The sequence below is a fragment of the Podarcis filfolensis genome (assembly GCF_964270895.1).
Source record: "Podarcis filfolensis genome assembly, chromosome: 6".
Lineage (NCBI taxonomy): Eukaryota > Metazoa > Chordata > Lepidosauria > Squamata > Lacertidae > Podarcis > Podarcis filfolensis.
The window spans coordinates 20,391,721-20,410,936 of NC_139609.1; the positions used below are offsets into that span (position 1 = coordinate 20,391,721).

At 39.9% G+C, this 19,216-nt stretch overlaps 2 protein-coding genes across 5 annotated transcripts in view; one reads left to right on the plus strand and one right to left on the minus strand.

Moving 5' to 3' along the window:
- The window catches only part of CAMSAP2 (calmodulin regulated spectrin associated protein family member 2), a 188,232-nt gene that overhangs the window by 75,570 nt on the left and 93,446 nt on the right, over window positions 1-19,216 (plus strand). The window lies entirely within an intron of this gene.
- The window catches only part of DDX59 (DEAD-box helicase 59), a 114,291-nt gene continuing 99,517 nt past the window's right edge, over window positions 4,443-19,216 (minus strand). Inside the window, exons 1-9 of one of the 4 annotated variants that reach the window (XM_083620311.1) lie at window positions 14,689-14,884; window positions 13,466-13,613; window positions 11,730-12,559; window positions 10,685-10,852; window positions 10,027-10,116; window positions 8,982-9,233; window positions 7,053-7,205; window positions 5,363-5,491; window positions 4,443-5,029 (exon numbers count right to left, since the gene is read on the minus strand). In XM_083620311.1, the coding sequence (XP_083476437.1) occupies window positions 4,766-5,029; window positions 5,363-5,491; window positions 7,053-7,205; window positions 8,982-9,233; window positions 10,027-10,116; window positions 10,685-10,852; window positions 11,730-12,548 (1,875 nt within the window). In that variant the 5' untranslated portion in view covers window positions 12,549-12,559; window positions 13,466-13,613; window positions 14,689-14,884 and the 3' untranslated portion in view covers window positions 4,443-4,765. Of the gene's footprint in view, window positions 5,030-5,362; window positions 5,492-7,052; window positions 7,206-8,981; window positions 9,234-10,026; window positions 10,117-10,684; window positions 10,853-11,729; window positions 12,560-13,383; window positions 13,614-14,688; window positions 14,885-19,216 lie in introns of those variants that run through there. The other 3 variants (XM_083620310.1, XM_083620312.1, XM_083620313.1) reach the window with 3 other exon arrangements.

Consider the following 19,216-nt stretch of genomic DNA (forward strand, 5'->3'; position numbering starts at 1 on the left):
GTCAAGACTAAAACTTTCTTTGTTAGGCCGAATAGCTGCCATCAAGATGAATGTATTGCCAAAAATGTTATTTTTGTTTCAGACACTGCAGATTGTAGACAAGACAGAGTGCTTCCGGAAGTGGCAGAAAGATATTTCTAAATTTGTCTGGCAGGGCAAAAAGCCCAGAATCAAATTTAAAATATTAACAGATGCGAAAGAAAGAGGGGGCTTTGCCCTGCCAGATTTAAAGTTGTATTATGAAGCTGCAGCTTTCTGCTGGTTAAAAGATTGGTTACTTCTTGAAGATACGGATGTCTTGGATTTGGAAGGTTTTAACAATGCGTTTGGATGGCATGCATATTTATGGTATGATAAAGCTAAGATAAATAAGGCCTTCAAGAACCATATTGTCAGAAAATCAGTTTTTAACGTCTGGACAAAATATAAAGACTTACTGGAGAATAAAACTCCGAGGTGGCTGTCACCTCTGGAGGCTAAGGCTCGGAAAAGAGCCAATATGGAGGCCAACTGGCCAAAATATTGGGAGATAATAGAAAAGGATGGTGACAACTGGAAATTGCAGAGTTTAGAAAAGATGAGAGACAAAGTGCGAGACTGGTTACACTATGCTCAGATTAAAGAAGTGTTTAAAAATGACAAAAAGCTAGGATTCCAAGTGGAAAAGTCAAAGTTAGAAACTGAACTGTTAGAACCTAAGACTAAGGTACTTTCAAGAATGTATAACTTGCTGCTGAAATGGAACACACATGACGAAATGGTAAAATCAACAATGATAAAATGGGCGCAGGATATTGGGTATAATATTATGTTTGAAGATTGGGAAAGGTTGTGGACCTCTGGGCTGAACTTCACTGCATGTAATGCGTTGAAGGAAAATGTGATGAAAATGATGTATAGATGGTACATGACCCCTGTTAAACTGGCTAAAATATACCATTCGTCTGATAGCAAATGTTGGAAATGTAAGGAAAATGAAGGAACATTTTTTCACCTCTGGTGGACCTGCCCTAGAGTGAAGGCCTTTTGGGAGAAGATATATAATGAATTAAAAAAGGTGTTTAAATACACCTTTACTAAGAAATCAGAGGCCTTTCTCCTGGGTATTGTCGGCCAGAGTGTGTTAAAAGAGGACAGAACATTCTTTTTGTACGCAACAACAGCAGCAAGAATATTAATTGCCAAGAATTGGAAAACTCAGGAGTTACCCACTGTGGAAGAATGGCAGATGCAACTGATGGACTATATGCAATTAGCCGAGATGACCGGCAGAATTCGAGACCAGGGAGAAGAAAGGATGGAAGAAGACTGGAGGAAATTTAAGATTTATTTACAAAAATATTGTAATTTGGCTGAGTGCTGAATTGGATGCCAGTGCAGACAATTGTCTACCATTAAATTAGATTTAAGGCTGAATTATATGTCAAACCAAATTAAGATTATTAATTAAGATGAGTTAAATGATAATTTGTTTGAAATTAATTTAATAATGATGTAAGTGTATGCGGGAGGTGTGGGGGAGTCCCATGTAACAATTGAGAGATGTTAAATGGACAATGATAAGTGCTTATCTAATATATGCTTTATTTGAAAACTTTAATAAATATATTATAAAAAAAAAAAAATAAACCTACAGAAGAGCTCTTGGAATATGATCGTTTCCTTTCTGCTACAGGCCTAGGTCTACTACCATTTTGGTTCCTCCCATGTTTCATTACTCTTCTTGTCTTTACTTTGTATTATGTTCTATATATAAAACACAAAAGATGAACATATGATCAAGAACAAGATAACCAAATTAACCTAGAAACCAATTTCATATGCATTATTAAAGTCCCTACTAGAGTATGCTGTACCCCCCCCAAAAAAAATTCTCACTATGGTAATTCAACAATATTGTCTGCATTTATCTGATTTGCAGATTAAATCTGACGGAAACTGAAAGAAGTTACATATGAATGGATGAAGCCATGTTTCATCTTGGTTAATAAACGCATTTTCATTTTCATGCTGCCATTTGTTCCAAACCTCTTCAGTTTTGCCCTGCTATTTTTAAAAACAGAATGGACATTTTCTTCTAAAAAAAGACCCCCTAAATGTAGGGAAAGCATTTATTTAGACCAATTAAATGTCCAAATTTAATTTATTTGAAGGAAAATTATAATTGATTCATAGATAGTATTTAACACTGAGCAGATGAGCAAAGATGTATAAATCAGAATCTGATTTGTGCTGGAAATCTAAGGAAGCAGAAGGAACTTTTTTTCGTATGTAATGGGCATGCAAAAAAGTTAAAGAATATTGGGAAATTATATATAATGAGATGAAAAAAATTGTTTAAAATAACATCCCCCCCCCCCGAGGCATTCCTGTTAGGAATGGTTCAGAAGGAGGTACCCAGGTGTCAGAAAAACCTGTTTATGTATGCGACAACAGTGGCCCAGATTTTGTTAGCCCCAAAATGGAGGTTGAGTGGCAATTTAAGGTGAAAGAATATGCAGAGTTAGCATGTCTAACAAGCAGAATAAGAGAGGAAGAAGAACAGGTATTTAAAGAGGAGTGGATTTTTTTTGTTGAGTATGTGGGAAATTGTACACAGTTGAAAATCCTGGTATTATTAAGGTAAATTCAACAGTATAACATGTTTAAAAGGGTGTAAAATGGGGGGGGGACTGATTTAGATGGATATACAAGAACATGCAAGAATTATGGATAAATTAAAAAATAAACTTGGAAGGGGAAGGAGGGAAGTTGTTGAATGTATGGGTATAATGAAAGATGCAAATGTAGAAATGTAAAACCTGAAAATGTTTAATTACAAAATGTTTTATAAAAAATATTAATTTCTCATCTGAAAAAAATGTATCACAAAAGAGAAAAGTATTTTGTAAAAAGCAGGACCTAACACTTTTTTGTGGGATGAGATTTCACAGATGAGAGTTCATGATATCATTTGACCAGTTGAATTTAGCACTTCCATGTGACCAAGAACTTTGCTTCAGGATGAGAACACAAATCGTGTTCTGGCGGCGGCGCGGCGGCAGCAGGAGGCCCCATTAGCTAAAGTGGTGCTTCAGGTTAAGAACAGTTTCAGGTTAAGTACGGACCTCCAGAATGAATTAAGTACTTAACCTGAGGTACCACTGTATTTTAAAAAGTTAAAGAGATTTGTATTTGAAACAGGGGCAGGGAAATTGTTGCATTCTAATAAGGAACACTTCATATGAAACTGCTTTATAGCAGCTTAGACCATCTAAACCAGTATTATGAATTCTGCCTGGCCTTGTATTTTTTTTTAATGATTTTTGGCCCTATACCATGGGTAGTACAGTACTGGGCTGACTGGAAAGTGAACTTCAAGTATCCAGCTATACTTCAATTTCCCCGGAAAGCCTCTGGCCTGCAAATGGGGATATTTTAGCTGATCTTCCTAACAGTTAGACTTTAATAATAATAAAATAATAATAATAATAATAATAATAATAATATTTATTTGCCGCCCATCTGACTGGGCTCCCCCAGCCACTCTTGGCTGCTTCCAACTTATTAAAACACAACACAACATCAAAAATTAAAAACTTCCCTAAACATGGCTGCCTTCAAATGTCTTCTAAAAGTCAAATAGTTGTTTATTTCCTTGACATCTAATGGGAGGGCGTTCCACAAGGTGGGTGTGACTACCAAGGCGGATTACTTGAGTCTCCTCTTTCTTATTCTTTCCTTGGTCCTCCTTTTGGTCATTCCTCAATGCCTCCAATACTCTCTTGCCAACCATCACAGCAAACAAACTCAGAAGAGACTGGAATCTCACATACCCACAGCACCTCTGCTTGTCAGGCACATGGCTAACCTCCCTTAGTTGGACAAGGTCTAAATTTAAAGAGGTGCAGAGCATCCGGAATCAACTCTTTCACCCTTGCTGTGCTCAGTACTGGTCATTCTGGTTGCCTGAACTAAAAGGGTCTGAGTGCCCAGTAACCATCTTTATGGAACGCTATAACCAACTCAGGTTGCTCTGGTCTCATCATCATACTTGTCCTCTGCAACAACATGAGACCACAACCTTTTGGGTTACTGGATGGTAACTGGATGGGAGGCTAACCAGTTGCCACATGTATGCTGCTTAGGGTCCCATAGCAAGGGCCTGTAAGACAGAGTTGTTCCGCCTGGCCTTTGGCTTGGAGCCAATTTGATTCCCTCCCTTTCTTTCTTTTTTCCTTTCCTTCTCCTCCTGTGATGAGGCTACATTTTAATATTTTAATGTTTCCATATTTTAATGTTGTATTTTAATTTTGTTTTTAAGTTATAATCATTCAATTTGTTTTTATTATTGCTTGTAAGCTGCTCTGAGCCCGGCCTTCTTCTTCTTCTTCTTCTTCTTCTTATTATTATTATATAACAGTGAATTACATGTTACATTTCTTGCAAGGGAAACCCAGATCTTTAAGATGTGCATATTCCGTTTAAAGTTCATGATGCTACGTATTTTACTACTTAATACTGAGTACAAAATATGAAGTATAAAAGCATTCTCATAACAAAGCTTGCTGGACGACTTAAGTCAGTCTTTCAGTCTAATAACCTTGCAGAAGGCCCATTAAATTTCAAGGAAAAATATTAAGCTTTTGCTTTAACTCTACGATCAAAATCAGTAAGTCTTCAAAATGCTAAAATTTGGTTAGATTACGCCCCCGAAGTTAAAAATTCATCACTTAGTCATACAAGTTGTACAAAACAGTTGTATTTAGAAGGACAGTATCACTTGTTACTTCTGAGAAGAGCTTTTGCTGTGTTTTCTAATAACGTCCATAAGATTGTCACTCGTTACAAGGCCATTCTGAGATTGTTTATTTCGCTGTTGTTCTTTCCTCTTCTGGTCATGTAGATATGGAGAATTTAATAACTGGGGTGGGAGAATAGTGCCAGTTGGTTTAACACGCTTCACAACATCCCAGAAAAGTTTCTTGCTGCTGTTATTCACAAAGGTGATTGCAGTTCCACTGTGACCCAGCCGGCCTGCTCTTCCAACCTGAAAATAAACAACTGTATTTAAATTTGGCCCAATTATCTGTCTCATGAAACCAAAAGAATCCCTCAGGTAGCTGTAATCCTCAGGTTATCAAAGTTTACAATCAAAGTTTAGTTTCTGTACAGTAAGAAAACCTCCCTCTCTTATCTCAAGTAGCAGATTCTGCTACCTTCCAGAAGGGCGAGAAACTCTGATGAGCAACCAGTCATTCCACCTGAGGCTTTTATAATAAAATATTTTTCAATTATTTTGTATGCTTCTCACAGAGTTTATAGAGCTAAAATGCAACCAATAACTATTAAATTAAATAGTACAGCAGAAAAGTATATTTACCTGGTGTACGTATTCATCCATACTTGATGGCATGTCAAAATTCACGACCAGCTTAACGTTGACAAGGTCAAGTCCACGTCCCAGGACTCCAGTGCTTACGACAACTTCATACTTGCCTTGAAATAAACCCTAATGCAAAGCATATAGAAACATTATTTCAGCTTCCTTAAAATTGTCTTGTTGTTAAGGTGCAGGATGTAACTAGAAATAAATATTAAACATTAAGAATTCTGTTGCTTGTCTTGTAATCAAAAGTTACAAGACAAGATTTCCAACAAAGGAAATTAAGCTGCAGAATTCCCAGTGAAGCCAAATTCTGAAAATATTTCAAAAGGAAACAAAAAAGAGCAACAGGGCAACAAGCAAAAAAATAAAAAGGAAGAAGAATAACTTAAAAGTATTTAAATAGAACTAAAAGCTAGCTCCTCTCAGATATATACTCTGAACTTGAACTCACAGTCAGTCTAGCTGCTACTCTGAATGTTCAAGTAGGTTTAAAAACATTAATGATAAACTGCATCTAAAACTAGGTGGGTGAGCTGTGGCTCTTCAAATGTGCTTGGACTCCCATCAGTCACAGCCTCCATGGTTAATGGAAATGTAGCCAAACATTGTCTGGTTGGCTGCAGGACCCCCACCCCTGATGTAAAGCCAGCCTTACTAATAAATATTACTGCACACTAAAAGCCCCAGGCACCCTGTTCCCCCTGCTGGCCACTATTTTCAATTGTTGCCCTAAAATTTGTACGTGGATCAGATCAAGTAATTTTCCCAGACCACTGATGAATTCCCAGAATGAGCATGGCAACAGGGTCAGCAAATTATTATTATTATTATTATTATTATTATTATTATTATTATTATTATTATTATTACTTCTGTGGAAAGCTCAGTCCGTAGAGCATGAGACTCTTAATCTCAGGACTGTGGATTCAAGCCCCATGTTGGACAAAAAGATCCCTGCATTGCAGGGGGTTGGACTAGATGACCCTCATGGTCCCTTCCAACTCTACAATTCTATTTATTAAAATCTGTAGATCTCAGAGCGGTTCATAACATAGAAATACAAGATAAAAAACACAAAATACATAATAAAAACAAAAACAAACCAATAAGCCCCCCACCCTCTCCCACAGCCACATTTAAAAGGGTATCGGATGTTAATCAGCCAAAGGCCTAGTCAAAGAGGAACATTTTAACCTGGCACCTAAAGGTGTACAATGAAGGCGCCAGCCAAACCTCCCTAGGGAGAGCATTCCACTGCAGAAAAGGCCCATTCTTAGGTTGCCACCCTCCGGACCTCTCGTACAGGAGGAATACAAAGAAGGATCTCAGATGATGATCTCAGGGTCTGGGTAGGTTCACATGGAGAGAGGCATTGCTGCTTACAAAGTACAGCTTAATTTGGTTGGAGAGCAGCATCTGTGCAGCAATCCAGAATGCTGCATGGAACAGAATTGTGATGGATTGAACCTATACAAAGCATTCATGAAATTCACAGAAAATTGCAACCTGTTTCAAAAATGTGGCAAGAAAGCACAAATTATTCAGCAGTAAAAGCCTATACACATCTACTCAGAAGTAAATTCAGCAGAGTTCAATGGGACTTACTCCCAAGTAAATGTGTACAGGACTACGGCCTTAAGAATAGGAATCTTTTAGAAAATGGGCATCAGAGATATCTACAAACCTGTAATATGGCAGTTCTTTCTATCTGTGATTTATCAGCATGCATAGAAATTGTTTGCAAGCCTGTAATTTTATGTACAGCATCACTCAGGAGATCTGCACCCAGTTTGCATTCTACAAATACCAGCACAGGAGGTTTGAACAGTTTCTTATCCTAAAACAAAGCAAAGTCTCATTTAAAGTCTTGCATGATCAACACTTACAACTCTTTCTCTTAATTAGTGTGTATACATTCTACTGAAACAATGTCAATTTTAAAAATGTTACATGTGTCCCAATTTCACATTTTAGATATATATCCTTTATTATCAAACTAAGGGATGGTTTCGAGTGCAAATATAGATTTTTTTTTACTTAAATTATAATATTCATTGACTCAGCCATGGAAGCTTTTAAAAATCATCAGTAAGAATTGGAGGCAGAGTAATATTAGATTGTCCTTAGAACCAGAAACATAAGAAGTCTGCCTGCTCAGGCCAATGGCCCATCTCGTCCAATATCCTGTTCTTACAGCAGTCAGTCAGATGCCCGTGGGAAGCTGTAAGCAGGACCTGAGCACAGGAGGTCCTGCAGTTTCCAGGAACTGGTATTCAGAAGCATACAGCCTTCAGCCACAGATGCAAAACATAGCCACTGTGACTAGCAGCCACTGAGAGCCTTCACCTCTTCAAATTTGTCTAATCCTCTTTTAAAGCCATCCAAGTTGGTGGCTAGCACTGTCTGCTGTGGGAACGAATTCCAGAGTTTAACTATGAGCCGTATAAATAAGTACTTTGTTTTGCCTGTCCTGAATCTTTCAACAATTATGAGAGGGAGAAAAGCATTTCTCCAACCACTTTATTCATGCCATGCATAATCTTACACAATTCTATCATGCCACCTCTTACTTGGTTTTTCTCTAAAGCCCAGAATACTGCAAAGTGAGTTGCTCCACTCACTTGATCATTTTGGTTACCCTTTTTTGAACATTCCTGTTGACCTTTATAAAACAAAAATTCTAATGAGAAGGAAACTTTGCTGTCTCACATGACTACAGCTAGAATTCTGTATGGTACGTACTGGAATGTTAAGCATATTGCTAAACTGAGGGAGCTGTGGGAGGTGGCAGAGCTGAACAAAGTAACGTGGCCCTTCCAAGTCTGCCAAGCTTATGTAATATTAACAAGTTTAAAGTAGATTGTGCAGGTATCTTTGAAATGCTGTTAAAAATGGAATCTCGTCAGTGATATTAGCATTACTGCAGCTTTTGCACGATTATTTCTATGTGGCTTACACAATGTATTTACCAAAATAAAATATCCTATTTCTGGCAAGAGGATGAGAGTATAAACAATATACTTGCACTAGGATAATAGAACTGGATGCTTTTTCTTTTTCACTATTCCGTATCACAAACTGCTTTTAACCCTCAGTTTAAAAAGCAGTTTGCCATATAACATGCTAGGGCTGCTGTTTGGAGAAAAAACATAGGTAAGGGTTGCTACCGCTACCTCCTTTACCTGGAGTAAGGTCCACTGAATTAAATAGACCTTAATTCTGAGTATAGATGGTTAGAATTGCAAAGGAACTTTTCATTGGATCCCAGCCATGATGCTTTGGATCCTGCCTATTTCTAAACACATCAACACTGGGCTACTTAAATGCCTCTCAGAATCACAGATTATAAAGTACTGAAAATGCAATAATAAACTAATGAATATCACCAACAATATTGAAACAATAAACATTTTGTTTCTTCTTCCACAAGTTTCAACAAAAGCATTGGCTAAACTGAATTGCAGGGACGTGTTTATGCCTCTCTGCTGGGGAGCTCTCAAGAACAAAGCTGAATCAGTCAAACAGCCATTTTCTAGTTTCTCTCCTCCAAATCTGCAAAGAATCACAATTTGTGGAAGAAAAACAACAGGTTCTCCCTTCCAAGGATACTAACATTTAATATTTCAAAAAGCTTTTTCTTTTTGGACGGTTCTTCTACCCACAAGATAATCTGGCGAACGTTGGAACATGGCTGGTTCTTTTCTCCGATGGTTATTTTCACTGGATTTTGCAGAAGTCGATTGGCCAGCTGTTCAGTGCCGAAAGGCATTGTGGCAGACACCAGAATAGTCTGACGGTCTGTGGGGATATTTTCCAAAATGTCTAAAACCTGCTGCTGGAAACCCATCTTTAACATGGTATCAGCCTATGTTAAAGAGAGAAAGAGAGAGAGAGAGAGAGAGAGAGAGAGAGAGAGAGAGAGCGAGCAATAAACATTAACATTCCACTGTAGGAGCAGAGGTGAGGAAATAAAAGATTAATTCACTTTCATTGCCAGCATAGTCAGAAGAACAGCCTTGCTGGATCATTTGGTGCAGCATCCCATTTCCTACAGTGGCCAGCCTCTAGGGAGCCTACAAGCAGGAAATGATAGCAATAGCCCACTCTGGCTGTCGTCCCCCAGTGATTGGTATGCAGCCTCTGACCCTGGAGACAAATTATATTCCCACCATGACTAGTAGCCTTTGATAGCCTTACCCTCCATGAGTTTGTCTAGCCCACCACATGCAGCCCTTGGAAGGATGTTCAAAAGGATATGCAGCCCTGAAAAAAGGTTCCCCAACCCTGCACTGTGCCTATTCGCAGCACCTTCCAGTTCTACTTTATGCTTCTCTTTCTTGCCAGCAACTCACTACTGTCCAAAATGCACACTAGTGTCTGCAGTGGCTGCTCCCACTTTGCAAAAAAAGTGACCTAGATGCTTAATCCTCAGGTGTACTCTCATCTCTTCCTTTCTGACACATAAATGGGTCAATACACCATCTGAACTGCATTCCAAGCATACCATGCACTAGCCAAAGTACATACGCATTGCATGTGCTTGAAATCTACTAGTGGTCACCAGACAGAAATCAAGCCATTGTTATTTCATATTTAAGTAATACCTGCATGCACACTCACACATATATTTTGTGTTTTGTCCCACCATGTATACTTACTTCATCCACTACAACAATTTTAATATTATGGACTTGAACGGAGCTTTGCTTTAGAATTTCTAGCAACCTTCCTGGTGTAGCTATGATAACCTAACAGAAAGAGGGTGGAGGCAAAAACATCAACATTAGAAATAAAATCAATGATCAGTGCTTCATCATTATTATTTGTCGTTTTTTATCCTTCCATTCCTCCCAAAAAAACTCAGTATGGAAAACAACAAAAGGTAAAAAAGAATAATCCCCACCCCCCGTAATAATAAAATAAAATATCCTCTCTGCTAAATACTTTCAAGGCTGCAAGAACCGGTATCTTCCAGTCATCAAATACTTGGGTAAACAGGAATGTTTTTGAATTCTACCTAAAGGTTAATGAGGGTGAAAGGTGCACCTCACCAAGGAGGGCATCCCATAAGCAGGGAACTATTACTGGCAAGGCACTATAAAGGAGTCAGCACCCAACAGCAAATAAGGCCTCCCTTGCCAAATGTAAAGCCCAATATGGTTGATACTGGGGCAAGCATTTTTTTAAGGACTTGAGACCAAATCTCTTCAACAAGAGCTGAAGTTCTGGAAGCCTTAAACAAAGAAATCAGTATCACCTCTAGTTCTTTGCCATATATTTTTTTAAAAACCCAAAAATCACAGCAGCAGGTTTTACCTTAACATTTTGTTTCAGGCGATGAAGCTGAGGTGGTAATGGCAATCCTCCAACCAGAAGAACAGTTCTCATGTTGGGCAGTCCAATCATCAGCTCTTTAGCTTGTTTCTCTATCTGTATAGCTAACTCCCTCGTTGGCGTCAGAATAAGAGCAGATGGGGTTTCTGCCTGAAGCAGAAAGTGGGAAAAAGTTGTTAGTTGCCAATCTGCATTCTCAATTGAAAGTATCAGATTAGGGGAAAATAAGAGAACAGTTACTGTAATTCATATCAGATTAGCTCAACAACATCCTTTTCATTCAGATGTCAATGGAGACGACAGCAAATAGTCAGTGTAACATTAGAAACCGTGGAAATCTACTCCCACCCTACTAAGACTGTTAAGTACAGAAATAAGAGTAAGTGGATAAGCTGTTACAGAGTATTTCTGAATAATGGAACACTCTTCAGTGGTTATGCGTATGATGAGGTAAAGCAAATGAAAAAGGGGCTGTGGGACAGGGCTTTTAGGTCACTGCCCCCTGCTTGTGCCAGTTGCTCAACAGTTCAGCTGTAATTTCGGCAGCAGAAAGCCTTTTCTACTTGTGGCTGCTGCCTGTGTATTTAGAAGCCTGAAAGGGTTTGAAGTCACATGGGGAGCCTCAATGGGTATAAAAAGATCCCCACTGCAGAATTGCAGCTGAACTCTTGAGCAACAGGTGTAAGCAGGGACACTGAGGACCTTTTTAGGACAATTGACAGATTCAGTAATTGTATCGTTTATCCAGTCAACTGACAGATATAAAGCTGAAAGAATATATTAGGTATTCTGTACTGTTTTCCAAACATTCACTTTTTTCAAGTCAACTGACATAAGTTCAAAGAAGAAACAAACAGCTAAAAATAATTTCTCTAGAATTCTCAGTGTAACCAAGGTTGAAATTCAATGCAGAGTTTCCCAAAGAGAAATCCCCTTGAATGCACTGGGATTTACTTCTAAGTAAACATGTACAGGAGCGCGCTGCACAATTCCCACAGCTTTTTGAAAATGCAGGTTTAAACTTTACCTCTCCCAAGGCTTTAATTACAACAGGAAGCAGGAAAGCAGCAGTTTTTCCTGAGCCAGTGTCAGCCGTGGCCATGATATCCCTGCCCAGTAATCCAACTGGGATCATCTGCATTTGGACAGGAGTTGGGACTTCATAGCCTGATTTTTTCAAATTGGTGTTTAAAATTTCAGGGAAGCCACAGTGTTCAAATTCTACAATAGGTCTTGCAACTTCTTGACCTTGAACAGCAATGCCTAGTTGCTGCTTTAAGTTTTCAATCTGCTCCTCTTGAAGGCTTAGCACAAATGGATTCTCTTCATAGACGTAAGTACCATCAAGTAACGTGGACCGAGTCTCTGCTTTTTCACAACTGCTAGCAGATTTTGAGTTTTCCTTTTCCTCTTTGATATGTAAAAGGTGTTTGGCTTTGCACTCCAAGCTACAAACATCTTCGTCAGTCTTGTCACAGATGTATTCCCCATAACGACCACAAACCACACAGACAGGTTCCCCAGGCTGTGGCCAACGTTGCATTTTGCTGAAAGATTTTATGGGATCCTCAGCAAGAGAAGAGTCCTCGTTGTTTGCATTTTCCAATGTTGCTTCAGTAAGAGCTACAGCTGAATCCAGAGAGATGTGTAGCTCAGTGTCTCTTTCCATTGGTTCAAACAAGTCACTCTCTGAGCTTGGCATGTCTTTTGTATCTGACTTAGCATCTCGGAAGTCTGTGGCGTTGTCAAGTGAGGATTCACTTGGAGAGGGCTTATTTTTCTTAGTTACACAGGTCCCCTCATCACCAGCATTCCTCTTGACTTTAATAGACCTTGGAACAAACATTCTTCAACAGCCTGTAATGAAAGCATAGAATATCTATTACTGTTCACATCTGATAAAAGTAGGATTTCAGAATAATTCAGGGACTGCTAAAATGCACTCCAATAATCCAAATCTTAATTATGAAGCACAACAAAATATATTAATGCCATCCAAATGGGAGTTACTGCAACGGCTATCTGAAAGCTTCAACTAGTACAGGCTGTAATTTTCCATTTCCTGACAGAGAACGTTCTCTTGCAGTAGGTCACGATGACGCTGCAGTCATCTCCACAGTGCCCCTATTCACTTATGTATTCATAATTTGGGTTTTTAATTCTTAAAACAATTTACCCAAACAATAGCTCCTGAGGGAGCTAGTCACTGCACAAGGCTGACAAGTTGTTCCCTGCCAAAATCGCCATAGCAGCCTCAAACCCAGACAACATACTGCTTCTTAGAAAGGCTTAGGCTGTGTGAGGTACATTTAAATCACCCACCCACACCAGAATCCTGGAAACTATACTTGACACATTGACAAACTACGGTTTCCAGGGCATGAGATTTAAACATGCTTCGAATGCATGGCGTGTATATGCAGCCTTACCTTAGTTCTGAGCAGACGAGTGCAGGGCTTGTGCTGTTAGCAGCAAAGGACGACACAACCCCGAAGAGCTGGGTGTTTGTTTGTTTTTGTAGCACAAGCTTTTCCGAAGTACTAGAACCAGTTCACCCAAAAGCACGCATTATTTACAGGCTAGATAAGCTCGCATACTAGTCTATGGGGCAGTTTGGGACGATTCTGTTCAAAGCTAAGAGCAAGCAAAGCGACTGTTCCCGATGCAACACAATCACCTACGTGGTCTTGGTGGAGAAGCAAAAGCCTCCGGGCTCTAGTCCGACATGCCCCCACCTCCCTTGACCCTGACGCCTCCAGATACCGTAGCTTGATGGTCTCCCGCCGCAGCAGATGGTCCTCCGTGGGTTTTGCAATGTTTTGTGGCCGCTCTAGGCACTCAGCACCGGGGCGGAAGAGACGTACAATAAGCTCCGTACTTCCGGTTCCTGTTTGAATGTGCATGGCAGGAGCTGCGGGGTGGTGGAAACCGAAGCAGATGGATAAGGTTCCTTTGTAGTGGTTTCGGGATGATCGTGCCCATTCCCGGCGCACACCCCGAAAGTGATTTGGGTGATTGGCTTTTGGAAGAGAGAGGGGGCTGGAGTTGGGGGTTTTAAAAGGAAAGTAGCTGGGTATGGAAGCAAAAAAATAAAGAAGGAACTGGGTATGAGGAAGGTAAAGCCTACAGCTTTACAGAACTGATTTCTTTTTTTCTTTTTTTTTTAAATTTTTGAAAAGTTTTTATTATTAAAATAATTCAGCATTAATACACACATATTGCGAATATACAAGCATACAAACATACATTTCATACAATCCTTAAAAATGTTCAAACATACCCACACTCAATCCCACAGATAATTCCTTTTCCCATCACCATCCATCACCCCTCACCCCACCTTTGTGTTAGACTTCTAATCCACTCAATTGCAGTTTCTTTCCACTTCTATTACTTTCTTTCACACACCTTTAACCTAATTTCATGCTTCTTTTTCTATTACACATTGTTATCCATCTTATTTAGTATTTCAGTATTTAAAACGGAACTTGTTTATTCTAATAGTTCTTTGGTTCACAAGGAGGAATCACAATGAGTGTGGGCTCCTGTGTCTCCTCAGCCCCAGTCATACTGGCAGAAGTTGAGCCCGTGTTTGGATTATCTAGAAAAAAGGGGGGAAATCCCAGAAAAAGAGGGGTTGTGAAAGGGGCAGTTGGAAGGAGGGACTGCAAAAGGTATCTGTTTTCTTGGTCAGAATGAAATGGAAAGCAATCTTTGGGACTGATCTTCTGTAGACTTAACAACCTAGCTATACACAGTTTGCTCACAGGTAAGGCACACTGTGTTCCGTGGCCCCTACTTCTAGGTGTAAAATATAGACAGTCCCTGGAAAGGAAGCCCAGCTAAACCCAGTGAGATATTTTGAGTAACATACTAGGTCTGCACTGCATGCATAGCACATATGTTTGATGCCTGTGCCAAGGCAGATCTGAAGCAAAGGTTTTAAGAAATTCAGCATCACTGTATCTTCATAATGGTTGTTGTACCTGTTTGGACACTATAGGGCCATCTGACTTAGCTTGCTGTTTCCTGTTGTGTTCTGGTCACTGGACTGTTGCTTTAGCTTCCTTATTTATGTGTGTATTTCAGGCTTTCCCCCTCTGCTTTTTCAGTCCAAAAGACATCTAGAGTGGCTTCCAAAAATCAGTAATAAAAAGACAGTCCTGCTTTTTGGGCTTGCAACCTAAAAGACACAATACAAAAGTAAACAGTGTTGAGAGAGAGAAGAGTAAAACAAAACAAATTCGAGCATTTTTTCTTAAGCTAAAATGGAAGCAGTAGAATGAAAGTAGGAATCAATCTGCTTCAAATCTGTTCCTTAGCTTCCACAGCCTGATGAAAAGGCTGTTTCCAGGTGAAGCTGAAGGATGGAAGAGTCTGTTATAACTGATAGTTGGGAATGGACGACACTACCTTGCTCAGGATAAACTTCTTAAGCACAAACTTTCCTGCTTTCCTTCTGAGGCAACCTGATGGAAAAGATAAGCATAGATCCTCAGATGTTTTGCTCTTTGTGGCTACTGAGTACCGAATGTTCAGTCTTCATTAGACTATTTTGGGGAATTCTGCCTTAGGAGATTTCCTTTATAAAATACATGGGTTTACCTAGGCCTGCCAGTACCTCCCTCTTGTTCATGGATGACATGGTTTTTTGCTACATGGTTTTGGCAGTTGTAGAATGAGTTTGCTGTTAGTATACAGTATATGATTATGATTAAGTCTTCTACTGCAGGTCAAGCTCTTGACTGCCCTGCTCACTGATCATATACTTTCTAACTGTCTTTTCATTCACAGACCAAGGCACATTATTTTTCTTGTTTAGGACTCCTATATTGTTGGAGGAACACTGACCCTAAACAGATGACCAGTTTATCAAGTGCTAAGATTTTCTAGGGCCATAGATCAGTGGAAGAAGAGGTTCCTAGCTTAGCAGAACATAGTTAGCTGTTTTATATCAAGTCAGACCATTTGGTGCATCTAACTCAACATTGTCTACAATGATTGGCAGTGGCTCTCTAGGGTTGTAGAGTTTCTTCCAGCCCTGCAAGGAGATGCCAGGGATTGAACCTGTGACCTTTGGAATGAAAGGCAGGTGCTCTGCCACTGAGCTTCAACCTAATTCCAACCAGGGCTGTAGCCCCTGTAATCCAGGAATATGCAGCTCTCCCATACGGGGATGAAACCTGCAACCTTGGCATTATCAGTAGCATGTTCTAACCAACTGAGAGCTGCTGTCAGTCAGTGCAGACAATTCAATACAAACAGCTTCCTTTAGCTACGTCTACCACAGATTTGTCTACTATTCAGAATTAGTTTTTTTTTAAATCATGTCTATAATGTATAATGTAATGAGGGGGAAGTTATCAAGTGGCAAGGCTTCCTCACATTTACCACTGAGTGAGTTGGTCATCAGTAGTCACTCAATGTAATAAATGATGTAGCGATCTGCATTTGGTTTCCTTTGAAGTTTAAGTAATAGCAACAAAGAGTCTTGCAAGCTTACAGACTAGCATAATGGCATATGCTCTTTGCTGACGAGTCTACTTCCATCAGTTGTTCTCAGGGCTGACCCTACCATTAGGCAGAGCAAGGTGATTGCTTCATGCAGCATATGAGAGTTTGTATGAGGTGTAAGGATGAGTGCACCTACCTCTAAGGTGGCTTGATGTACTCAGAGAGTAGGAGAGGACACTAATTTGTCCACATTGTTGAACTAGGAGTTAACTGCCCGTCTGGTTGACTTGTAGTTAAATGGAGGAGAGTTACATATTCTCATTTGCCTCGGGCAGCAAAATGCCTTGGCTGACCCTGAATGTTCAACTGGATTCTTGCTTTCTAGCTCCAAAAACAAATCTTTTGGAGCAAATTTCTGTATAGATTGTACACTTGTGCAGTTCTTGTACTTTTAGAAAGCCGGTCGTATAAATTAAGGTATTGCCATACTCAGTTCCTGCATCTGATGAAATAGGCTGGCTGTTGCCTTGGAAACCCACAATTGCTGTAATGATTCAATTAAAGGTGCTACTGCACTTTATATATTCTTTACCCGTATTATCGCTCTTGGTTTATTTAGTTTAGCAGGGCTTACAAATGGACCTTGTTTTGCACCTCCCACTCTTTATCTCTAAGTAACATATGTTTGCCACTTTTTTCTCCTTTTCACTTGCCTACTTGTTCCTTTAGCAGTGGCATGATAGGAAGGAAGCCAATAGGAGCTGCTTTCTACGTCTCCATGCCAGGACCTGTTAAATTCATTCAGTGTGGGAAAAGCAAAAAACCATGCTCTAAATACAGGTACAGTGGTACCTCGGGTTACATACGCTTTAGGTTACACACGCTTCAGGTTACAGACTCCGCTAACCCAGAAATAGTACCTCGGGTTAAGAACTTTGCTTCAGGATGAGAACAGAAATCGTGCTCCGGCGGCGCGGCAACAGCAGGAGGCCCCATTAGCTAAAGTGGTGCTTCAGGTTAAGAACAGTTTCAGGTTAAGAACAGACCTCCGGAACGAATTAAGTACTTAACCCGAGGTACCACTGTATATATACTAAACTTAGCTATGATGCTCTGTATATATTAAATAGCAGCAACCATATATTTAATGTTACATTCATTTAGCCTTATTAATGTTTATTTTATTTATCTTTGACTGAGTCTGTTACTTTTGTGGAATGCTGTCCCCAGGGAGGTTCGTCTAGTACCTTCCTTATAGCACATTCATTCCTCTTCAACCAGGCCTTGGGCTGATTAATATTCTACAGCCTTTTAAATGTGTTTGTGGGAGGGGAGTTATTGTTTTGTTGTTTCTGTTTTAACTATTTCTTGGTACTTTTATCCAGGGCTTTTTTTAAGCCGGAACTCACTGAAACTCAGTTCCGGCACTTCTCAGGTGGGCGCCATTGCCATTATAAGAGAAGAAGGGAGGTGTTCACCTTTTTCTAGAAAAATAGAACTGCTTTTATCTCTTGTTTTTATCACATGAACTGCCCTGAGATCTTTTGATGAAGGGTGGCATATAAATCTAATAAATAAAAATAATAAATAAATAAATATTTAGATTAGGTTTAGTCTTTGCATAGTGGATTTTATTAAAGTGTTATCACGTACTTTATTGCATCTGCCAGGGCTAGATTGTTGAGAGAGGGTCTAGTCCTTTCATTTTCACACAGAACATCTACAGTGGAAATGGTTGGCTACTCCAGTCCATAGCCTCAGAGATGCAGTGGAATCCTAAGCAAGTTTACTCAGAAGCAAGTCCCATTCTGAAAGCATGGAATAAGTACCACTGAACTCAAGAGGACTTTGTTCTGAGTAAATGTACATAGGACTGCACTGTACATTTATTATTAATTTGATTTGTTAACCTGTTCTTCACGCTGAGATCCCAGGGTGGATCACAACTATGTAAATACAACATTTAAAACAGTTTTTAACAAATTAGAAAGGTAAGTATACAGAGGTCAAAGGCCAGGATATCTTCAGCATTCAGTGAAAACTCTGTAAGTTAAGTTGCCAGATGCAAGACTATGGGGAGGGAAACAAAAAAAATTTTTTCCTTCCAGTAGCACCTTAAAGACCAACTAAGTTAGTTCTTGGTATGAGCTTTCGTGTGCATGCACACTTCTTCAGATACACTGAGATACACGCAGTGTATCTGAAGAAGTGTGCATGCACACGAAAGCTCATACCAAGAACTAACTTAGTTGGTCTTTAAGGTGCTACTGGAAGGAAAAATTTTTTTTTGTTTTGACTATGGCAGACCAACACGGCTACCTATCTGTATGGGGAGGGAGTGTGATAACTTAGGGGCTGCCACAAAGAATGCCTTGTCCCAGACCACCACCAGCCTGCCAAGCTTTTAAGGGCCAGGGAAATGCCAAGATGGCCCCCTCTACTTATCTTAATACCTAGAGGGTCTGTAGAGAAGGGGATGGTATTTCAGATATTGGGGGCCTAAGTCATTTAGGGCTCCAAACACTAACATGAACTGGGCCTGAAAACGAACTGGCAACCCATTCAGCTGTTTTAAAGCTGAGGTTATATGAGATCTAATTGGGACCCCAGCCGGTAATCTGGCACTGCATTTTGGACTGGTTGGAGTTTCCTGAGTTTTTGTTCAAGGCCAGCCCCACATAGAGTGCATTGCAGTAATACAGTCAGTAAGTTACCAGAGCATGGCGTATAGAGGCCAAGTCATTTCTGTACGAAAGGGGCCATAGCTGGCAAACTAGCTGGAGCTGGGGGAAAGTACTCCAATCCCAGTACTCCAGTGACATAGTTGAATCCAGGAGCACCTGCAAGCTATGGACTGCATCTTCCAGTGGAATACAACTCTGTCCAGGACTGGTCAACTCGCCGGTCCCCAGACTAGAGAACTCAGAACACATAACACATGTCTTTTTCAGGATTCAGCTTCAATTTGTTGGCTCACATCTAGCCCATCACTGCCTACTAAGCACTAGTCATAACACCTCAACAGCCTCTCCTTATTCATAAGGAATAGAGAGATAGAGC